This window comes from Daphnia pulicaria, chromosome 3 (genome assembly GCF_021234035.1).
Source record: "Daphnia pulicaria isolate SC F1-1A chromosome 3, SC_F0-13Bv2, whole genome shotgun sequence".
NCBI lineage: Eukaryota > Metazoa > Arthropoda > Branchiopoda > Diplostraca > Daphniidae > Daphnia > Daphnia pulicaria.
This window is the reverse complement of record NC_060915.1, coordinates 3,586,934-3,596,107: the sequence shown is the minus strand read 5'-3', so window position 1 is coordinate 3,596,107 and position 9,174 is coordinate 3,586,934. Positions and strand designations below refer to the sequence as shown.

General features: G+C 38.3%; 2 protein-coding genes across 4 annotated transcripts; one reads left to right on the top strand and one right to left on the bottom strand.

Annotated features, from left to right (window-relative positions):
* Nucleotides 1–228: 228 nt before the first annotated feature.
* On the bottom strand, nucleotides 229–3,643 carry LOC124328326. The gene is made up of 6 exons (XM_046787057.1): nucleotides 3,526–3,643; nucleotides 3,102–3,454; nucleotides 2,929–3,034; nucleotides 2,545–2,839; nucleotides 2,279–2,486; nucleotides 229–2,136 (listed from the first exon to the last, which is right to left on the bottom strand). Exons 1-6 carry the CDS (start codon nucleotides 3,626–3,628, stop codon nucleotides 337–339), a joined length of 2,865 nt encoding a protein of 954 aa, XP_046643013.1. The 5' UTR covers nucleotides 3,629–3,643; the 3' UTR covers nucleotides 229–336.
* Nucleotides 3,644–3,710: 67 nt separating this feature from the next.
* On the top strand, nucleotides 3,711–6,242 carry LOC124328327. 3 transcript variants are annotated; one of them, XM_046787060.1, is made up of 9 exons: nucleotides 3,711–3,786; nucleotides 3,908–4,010; nucleotides 4,075–4,163; nucleotides 4,224–4,414; nucleotides 4,488–4,841; nucleotides 4,905–5,051; nucleotides 5,143–5,462; nucleotides 5,529–5,709; nucleotides 5,774–6,242. In XM_046787060.1, exons 2-9 carry the CDS (start codon nucleotides 3,921–3,923, stop codon nucleotides 6,013–6,015), a joined length of 1,614 nt encoding a protein of 537 aa, XP_046643016.1. In that variant the 5' UTR covers nucleotides 3,711–3,786; nucleotides 3,908–3,920; the 3' UTR covers nucleotides 6,016–6,242. The 3 variants fall into 3 exon arrangements, with proteins under 3 accessions (XP_046643016.1, XP_046643014.1, XP_046643015.1); XM_046787058.1 differs by having other exon boundaries at nucleotides 4,075–4,414; XM_046787059.1 differs by having other exon boundaries at nucleotides 3,722–3,786; nucleotides 3,911–4,010; nucleotides 4,075–4,414.
* Nucleotides 6,243–9,174: the final 2,932 nt, after the last annotated feature.

Here is a 9,174-nt window from a genome sequence, read left to right as displayed (position 1 = left end):
GCATAGCTATATTTACACCGGAATGGAACTCGCGTGAGCCTCGACGCACACACGTTCACTTCAAATTCACGTTAAATAATGCTTTTAATACGCTTTACACATGTTGTGTTTCCGACTGTCTATTTTATTGCTCTTATGTCGTCTATTGAAAGGCGCGCAAATTTAAATGATTCATGTGCAGATGTAAAGTGAATGCTTTTTAATACTGGAGATAGCAGAGAAACTACATTACAGGAAGAAATTGTGTTCTTTTATTTCCAAATGTGTCATACACATCAACCAATGACGAAATGTACACGGCGGTTCACTTACGGAGACATTTTTTTACTTTTGTGGCTATGAGATTGTGTGTCGGATAGGAGTAGCAAACCATCTGTTGCGCACATTCGGCAGGGTAATGTCAGGTAACTTGGAATAGTCTATCAACTTATAAGGAATAGTATACATTTTGCAAAGTAAGTTATTTAAATTCCATTCATTAATGCGATTGTCCAACTGCGATACAATAAATGTGTTGTATCTGCTTGATACGTAGGGCTGCACGCAAGCATTTTCTTTTATTTTAAATGAGAAACCAACAATCAGAAAATTATTGCTATGCTTCGGAAACTCAATGAAATCGCAGCAAACAATAACACTTCCATTTTTTAATAAACAGACATTGTTCGGATATTGATTAGTCAGCACAAAATCAGGGAACACAATTTTCTTCAGTCCTTTCCATTGAGCAAACTTTACTACTATCTTTTGGCCACTGTGCTTTGCTTCTAATTTTTTCACTTCAATTTCAAATTGTTTTGAAGAATTTATGATCATTCCGTCAGCAGAAGTTGGCAGCAAGTACTTTGATCTTTCAACAAGCCTATTTCTTATCTGTTGTAACGGCAGGTTTCCCGAAGCGAGAATATTCCGGAAAAATCTGTAGAAGTTTTCGAATACAAACGCACTTAATGATTCCACCCCACACCCATGATTCAACGCATCTTCCGGTAAGTGTGACGATAAGTGAGTAGTCGGTCGGATCGGGTACTTGAAATGTTTCAGTTGCTCAACATACATCTTCAAAACTCGAGACGCTTCCATTATATTGTCGTGGGAGACTGGATCGTTGGCAAAACCACCGATCAACAACATGGAATACTGAAGCAATAAAAGGTTGTCTAAGTGCTCATCCTGCAAGATCCCACAAAATGCCGGAATCAAAATGTACATCAGCATATCTCTTATTTCGTGATGCTTGTACTTCTTAGCGCACTTGCTAAGGCTTCTGACATGCCTATCAAATTCACAAGGTTTACATTTTTCAAAGAGTTTTAACCGTTGATCAACTTGAAGAAGTTGTGATGCGCTCAATTTACCTTCGTTTGCTTTTCCGGCAATACCCTTGAGTCTTCCGCCTACACACCCAGCGTAAAATGTATGCATGGATTCTACAACAAAACCGGACACCATCGGAAAATTCCATTTCAGAAATGGACTGAGATCGTGAAGTCCATTAAGATGTTCGTCAAGGCAGTCGTCAGATTTCATATAAGTCAGAAAGTCTTCGTTAGTTCTACGAGGGGCGTTCACTTCTAAAAACTGAATTGTTTTTTTCTTCTTCTTTTTTGAATTTCTCTGATTCGAATGATTGTCACACGCAACACCACACTGCACACACCGCTCGCAGCTCCAGTATCCTGTATGACCTTTTACTCTTTTTAAATACGACCGCATTGGCCAGTCAGCGATGACACAACGAATGGAAACGGTGAATTGGCGGCCTAAGGTAGTATCTCCGTCGTTATTCGGATCCAGTCTTGTCAGTTCTTCAATGAAGGCAGATAAAAACGAATTAACATCTGGCTTCTCTTTGCAGTGAGCAACACCAACGATTATAGGAGAACGTTTCTGTAATAAGATAGGCTTGCTTCGTGATGGATCGCAACTCTCGCTTACTGAATGTACAATCACACATAGAGGAATGCATTCTGCTTGCTCGGAGTTCTCAAAAAAAAGGACGCCATCACAGCTCGCATCAATTACAATATGTGGGACGTTCGTTGTCAAAGCGGTATCGACATCTGGGTGTTGTGTATCTCCTTTAAGTAACTGCTTGGCTGCTTCGAATTCCGCTTCAGGATTAAGTTTCTCAATCTAGAGGGAAAAATGAAGTTACAGTTATAATGTAACCTAAGCTGTATAATAATGAAATCCATAATCTATTTAATCCACTTCCTCGCATTGCTACAAAGTAATGCGGAGGGAAGGCATACATGCACTTTAAACAAATATGTACCTTTCTTCGAATAGATAGTGGAAGGGCTTTTGGATTTGTTTTGTAAATAGCAGCATATTGCAATAAATCTGCATGGCGGTGATATAATCCTGGAGAGTCTCCGGCCAATGCACATTCAAGACCGAAGTGAGTGTACCTCCCATTTCCTTTATTATCTAAATCAACGACGGGTGGCAATCGGTGTTTTTTCCCATTCTTGCTGTTTTGACTGTAACACAATATTTTTTTAAATATACGTACTGCACGATATGTTCATTCAAAGTTACCTAGGTGGGTCCTGTTCTGTCGTAGAAGATAAATGGGGCACATCACGCCCGTCGATGTACATCAATTGCTGGCCGGAAGATGGCAAGGCATCGTAATCTAAAGGGGGTCTATGCTCTTTGAGCAACTCCAGCAAGTAAGTGAGGTGGCTTTTCTTTTGCATGGTACTGGCTGCCCAATGACAAAGAACTCTTTTAAATGACAACGGTTTGTTGTTAATTGGCGCAGAACTGGTAGAAATATTAATCACCGGTGTCCCTTCAAATAAATCTTCATCTTCATTTGATTGCTGTTTATCTGTCGAGGATGAATCCATATTTAATTTAACAATGCTTTATTACTAATTATGCTCAAATTTGGTATGAATCAAATCATGTGAATGTTACCAAGAGGGAGACGAAACACTGCTTGGTCATTATTAGTTTGTGGCTCTTCAGTACATTCACTTAAATTAATAAGTCTCTCAGTTTCTTCAATAATGCAGCTTTCTTCCTGGCATAAAACACAAATGCATAATAGAAGTCATCAGAAAGACGGCAATCACTGTAAATATTAATACCATTTGCACGATGGGAGTTGGCTCATGTAGATGTTCAGGTGTTGTTGGGTTTTCCATAACATTAGCTTCCGATAAACAAACTTGGGTCTTGAGTCCAAACATCTGAGGCAACCCAGACGATAGTGAAACTAAGTGTGTCATGTACTTCTCAGGAACTCCCGTAGCCATCCAAATAAGAAGTTCCTTCATGGCTGTTGTTTTCAGTCGCTTGTGGTATTCTGGTGTCAAATGGTTTAATTTCCTTTTTCTTTTACGTTGCTGTTTTCCACATACGAGAAGAATTTCGTCAACTTCCTTGTCACCTAATTTTGCTGCAATATCTTCCATTTCGTCTGAATGTTTTCTTAGCGACACTGCATTCACACAGACAAAGACGATATAATTTAAGATAAGACAAAAACATATGTATGTAGTTATTTATTACCTATGGGGAAATATTTCCAATGAAGAGCTTGAAACAGCTTCCAGCATGCACTCTCGCACTGCGCAGTTTTCAGGAGATACAGACGACTTGACGTAGTAACCATGGATACCAGGGCTAATGCTTTGATGGATACGCACACCATCCGTCTTTTGTTTTTTCACGCATGGTCTAGTGAAACTTGAAAGAGCAGACAGAATTAATCATATTTTTTGTATGGAAGTGAAGTTCGAAGCGTGGTTTTCTAGTTTGGTGTATAATCTGGTAATTAAACACATAATAAGTTTTATAACCTGTCGTTTTGCCCCTTTACTTTTAGAAATGTACCCGTGTTTTTTTTAAAGTGAAATCAAAGATGCTATAACGAGTTATTGTTTGTTCGTAGTAGGATATAAGTAATGGCCAGCAAAAGTGCTCAGATAGAAAATGGTGGAGAGGATTCGTTATTAACTAGTGCCGTGACGCCCGTTAGTTATTGTGCTTTCCAGGTATTACTACTGTATGACAACTTTTTTTTAAACATATGCTAAAGTTATTGTGTTACTGTAATAGGTGGGTAGATTGCAACTTCACTGGAAGGGCGAGCATAGGCTGGAACAAACGAGTGAGGAAAGTGCCCAGAACAACCTTAACTCTTTGAAGTATTACCTGGTCAAAACTGTAGAAACAGACGAAGACTTTAAAGAAAAAGCTTTCTTTAGTTGTGTTCCAACAACTTGGGTTTCCGTGTGCATGAAGTTCATGTTATACCCCCCCGTTGGGACACATTCTGCAAACGGAAGACATCAAGAACCGAATCAATGGAGAAGTAATGTTTTTAAAAGGTTTCGTTATCCAACGAAAGATTGGTTTGAGTACGACATTGTGCAAATTTTCAATTTAGTAAAACCAGGTAAAACAGAAAAATCTTGAGTATATTACGTTGCATGTGATATTCTTAATTTGTTGCATTAATCCTCTTTCAGGGAGTCATGATCGGATCTTTAAGGCTGCAACCGCAGCATCTAAAGGCATGAAGAATTTTGAAGATCTGCTCAAGTCTGATAATGATGAGTCATTAGGCCGGGGGAACCGAGTAAAAAGAAAAAAAGTTTTAGAAGACGCCGAAATGGAGCAGCCCAAGAAGAGAAAAGTGAAAAAATCAACTGAGGAAAAGGAACTGATGGCCGTTCCAGCAACTACTCTGGCCAAGGCCGACAACGATAAAGATTTACAATCAAGTTCCTCTGAATTGGATAACTACAACGTCATTGCCAATGTAGTGTTGCCTCACCTTGCAGATAACTGGAACAGTCATGATGATTACAACAGTAATCAAGGTATATTGATATGCAATGTACATGTACTTAAAGTTTTTAAAATTTGGATTATATATGTAACAGGGGACTTATCAGCACCAATCGAACAAACTTGGCTTGAACAACCGGATGAAACGATGGAACAAGTTGGAACACCAATCCCCGATAAAACAATAATGGACTTAGACACTCTGGAACTGTGTCCTTCTACATCTTCATCTAATAGTGGAGGTGCGTGTTATCTGTTACAGTGGTGTTAATACTAAGAAACTTTGAGAATATCAACAACATTTAATGCTATTTAAAATCATTCTTTGTTCAGGTTCTCCCAGCGAGCCATCTTGGATGCTCCAGCATGTTCTTCATCAAGCCCTTGAACGCTTAACCTGTGTTGAAAATGGAATTAGTGCCATTGAAGCCAAAATGTCGACAAACTTTCTATTAATCGTGGAGAAGTTGGAGGCATTAGACCAAAAAATTGAAAAAATGCGTAAAGTTGCAATCCACAAAATGGCAGAGACTGATTTTGATCATCATACATCTGTGGTAGAAACGTACTTAAAAGAATTACCAGTAACGACGACGAAGGCTGTGGAAGCCATTGATGTACTTTTGCAAGACAACACTTTGGCAGTAAGCCTTGTAAGCATACGTGTTTTAATTACTTACGTTTATTTCCATTTACTATCTCAATTTTCAATGATACAGGTTTTTGTTTTTGTCGAAAAACTTAAAACAGTTAAAACGGTTAACAAGTTTTTCTATCAGATGTTGGGCTTCCTGGTAGCAAAAGATGTCAGCAATAGCTTGCAGTGGAAAATGAGCCCAAGGGGCAGAGATAACAGGCCTGGAATGGCTGGCCTTTTCAATTTGTTGGCTGTTTTCGGAGGTAACGTAATGACTGTCAGAATTGTTTCGAAAATTTTAACTTACATATTTTCCATGCAATTTAGTGGCCGCAAGGATTTTTGCTCAGAAGAAAGGAGAAAAATTAAATGAGGGCCGAATCCAGCAGCTTGTACGCGATGCTAGGAAAACGCACGCTCGCGAATATCGTGCCACCTCTCGCGATAACAAACAATATGAGGTTGTAATTGACGCTCCAACAGGACCGAACATTGAAGATAACGATGGGATTACACTAAAACAACACATTGATCGACTGCAAATACTAGTGAACAATTTCACCCTTTAATGTGTTATACTATTGACATGTAATATGTGGCTTGGTTTTCGGATTTCCGGTTTTCGCACCTCGAGAAGTCATTTTTTGTTTGTTTTCCATTTATATTGTGGAGACCCAATGGACTGTATCAGTCCATCACTCCCTGGCGATAGCGTTATTTATTATTGTGTTTGACTACATTCCAATTATTATTTCAATTTTACGGTGTGATTCAAAATAAACTAGCCAGTATTCAAATAAGTTTGTGTTAAATGAGACATTACTTGTTTTCTTGCAAATTGCGAGGTTGGGTCCCGTGAAGTGTCAACTTAAGATTGCAACGGTTAAGAACTAGTGTGGTATACCAGTGCAACTGAAAATTTTGAAACTGGAACGACCCACCAGTATATAGGATGGGTTTGAAACTGGAATAATTAACAAGTAAATTGAAAGGGTTTGGTACTGGTGTGGAGCACCATTTATTTTTAGAAGCGTGAGTAACAAAACTGAAGAGAACACTAGTTCAAAATTGAGGTTTAAACGGGTGTATATTCCCAGAACGTTCTCGGGTGAAATTACAAAACTATACCAAATAAAAACAAACAAAGAGAATGAACTGTAGAACGAATACCTGTGTGATTCGCTCCATATCACGCGAACAAGAAGTGTTACACCAGTGTGACTCACCAGTATCACACTTTACACCGGAGAGCCACACCAGTTCAACACGGGATCCCACCCGCAAAAACTTTGCTAGGGTTGGCTTTAGAAGTACTGTGAAGAAACTTGGTGGTAGTTCATCTAAATTCAATGTTCTTGATTTTGAGATTCGGAAAATTTGGTCGCACACTACGCACACTATCTTCTCTTCGTGGTATGCTTCGTGAAGACGATTTGTTATGATTCTGATGTTTTCAGGTGTGACCGGCTCCGGCAAACCAAATTTGTCTAGTTCCAACAGCTCTTCATCAGTAAAAAATGAATTTGTCTTGTTCTGATAATTTTGATTAGACGAATTGCGATGTTGTTGATTGCCATTTGAGTTCTTGTTTGTGCTTGACAAAGATCTTTCCACTCGAGTTAACGTTTGACGAAGATGGACTCAATGACGGAACTCTACGCTTTTTTTCGTTTTTGGAGCGTTCTCGTCATATTTAATTGAGATGCTGTTCTCTCCCACAAGAGTTCCAGAACTAAAAGGGTTAGAATTAAGAAAAATATGATAATCAGTAAATTATCCAGCTGCATGCCTTATTGTTCATCATGTTACCTTTGACGATTGTCATTCAAAACTCTAGGGTTACCACTTGAAGAAGCTTCATTATTCGATAGACAGGCTACAGGTGGCCCAACAATCAACCACGGAACTATACGTTTTTTTCTCGCTTTCGGAGCGTTCTCGTGATATTCAATTGAGATGCTGTTCTCTCCCACATGAGTTCCAGAACTAAAAGGGTTTAAAATCAAAGAAAATGCGATAATCAATAAATTATCCATGTATGCCTTATTGTTCTTCATGTTACCTTTGATGGCCATTCATAACTGTGTGGTTTTCAGTTGAAGAAGCTTCAAAATTTGACAGACAGGCCACAGGTGGGCCAACAATCAACGACGGAACTCTGCGCTTATTTTTCGGTTTTGGAGCGTTCTCATCATAATCTATAGAGACACTGCCGTCATCTACGGTATCAACACTAAACATAATTTTGAAATCAGCAATTAAATTAGATGATTCATGATTTCCTAATTGCCGAATTACCTCCGACTTGTTCAGTGACTAGTGTAGGTTTTTTACCGGTTCTCCCATACGTCCGTTTAACTGATGACAGCGTAAGCTGTGAAACACTAGCTGGGTGATCCTGTTAAAAACATTTAACAGTAATTAGACAAATTATTTTTTGGCAAAAAACAAATGAATATACCAAATCGTCTCTCAAAACTCTTAAACGCTGGGACTTTTTTACTGAACTAGGTAGTGGGTTCATAATTGAAGTAGGGAACTCAAATATTTTGATGTGTCAACAATGCTGGAAGTTTGGCCAAAACTAGTAGAAAAAATGGATTTTTATTGATGAAGGATTGATGAAGAAACATCAGCCTAGATAAGATCCAAAGAAAATATTAGGCAGTTAAAAACATTTGAAATTACTCGCACTCACTTCATAAACTGGAGATTGATTGTGTTTGTTGGTAGCACACAGTAACTTCTATCAAACAATAATCCTTTATCTAGATGAAAATTAAAAAAATAAAAGTACAACACGATTAAAATCGAGCAGTAATTAATGATTATGTAATATTTCGCACTCACGTTGTCAGAATGTAAGAATAAAGGGTGATAAACGTATGAAGTGATGGTTTGAAATAATAATTTGGGCTCACTTATGGCATTTATAATTGACACTTCACTACTTAGATCAAACAATCAAACAAGCTTTAACACGAGAGTTATTTATATTCAAGAAATTTTTTATATTCAAGTATTTCATATTCAAGTTCAAGTAAGGTTTACCACTGCCTACAGTTCACATGTCTCTGTGGTATTTATCGTCTGCTATAACAGCTACTGAAATTCTGTCAAAAAGTAGCAATTTCTCCGTCTGATCAAACGCCTGAATGGATGTCAGCCAAATTTTCAGAAAAGATGTAAAATATCCTCAGCTACGTAGTAGAGTTATTGAAGTGTAATAAAAATGTTGATTACAATCAATAATTGCAAAAAACTAGTGCATCCATCTATGTAGTGTTACGATAACTGCAAAAAGCCATCTGTGTAGTGTTACGAGAACTGAGGATGCCCATGTAAAAACCATACCAATGTAAACCATACTGCAAACGAAACTTTGACTTTGACCAGTAACCCTTCGGTAACTTGTAAAGTTCGAAATTTGGCGGGAAAATTGGCTAACCCCTTTTATAAATCGGAATTTTAAATAACAGGCTCGTTTTAGTCAATTTTTGCCACTGACCATTCTGGGAATCCTGGCCCTGATTGGTGCCATCGTCGGACTCATGTTGCCAGAGACGCTGGGCGCCATTCTGCCGGAGACAATCGAGGACTGAGAGAATTTTGGCAAAGATCAAAGTTTCTGGGATTTCCCGCGCTGCCAACGACAGAAAGAGTAAATGATTCAATAGCTCTTAATAGTTGATTGATTTCCCCGAAATTGATCATTGACAAATTTGATT

Excerpts from the sequence above, each read along its gene's own strand:
- LOC124328327 (XM_046787058.1), top strand. The coding sequence starts at position 3,921 with ATGGCCAGCAAAAGTGCTCAGATAGAAAATGGTGGAGAGGATTCGTTA. Across the intron at positions 4,842-4,904 it reads TGATTACAACAGTAATCAAG|GGGACTTATCAGCACCAATC; the intron begins GTATATTGATAT and ends TATATGTAACAG. Across the intron at positions 5,052-5,142 it reads ATCTTCATCTAATAGTGGAG|GTTCTCCCAGCGAGCCATCT; the intron begins GTGCGTGTTATC and ends TTCTTTGTTCAG.
- LOC124328326 (XM_046787057.1), bottom strand. The coding sequence starts at position 3,628 with ATGGTTACTACGTCAAGTCGTCTGTATCTCCTGAAAACTGCGCAGTGC. Across the intron at positions 3,035-3,101 it reads CAACTCCCATCGTGCAAATG|GAAGAAAGCTGCATTATTGA; the intron begins GTATTAATATTT and ends GTTTTATGCCAG. Across the intron at positions 2,840-2,928 it reads AGTGTTTCGTCTCCCTCTTG|ATAAACAGCAATCAAATGAA; the intron begins GTAACATTCACA and ends CATCCTCGACAG.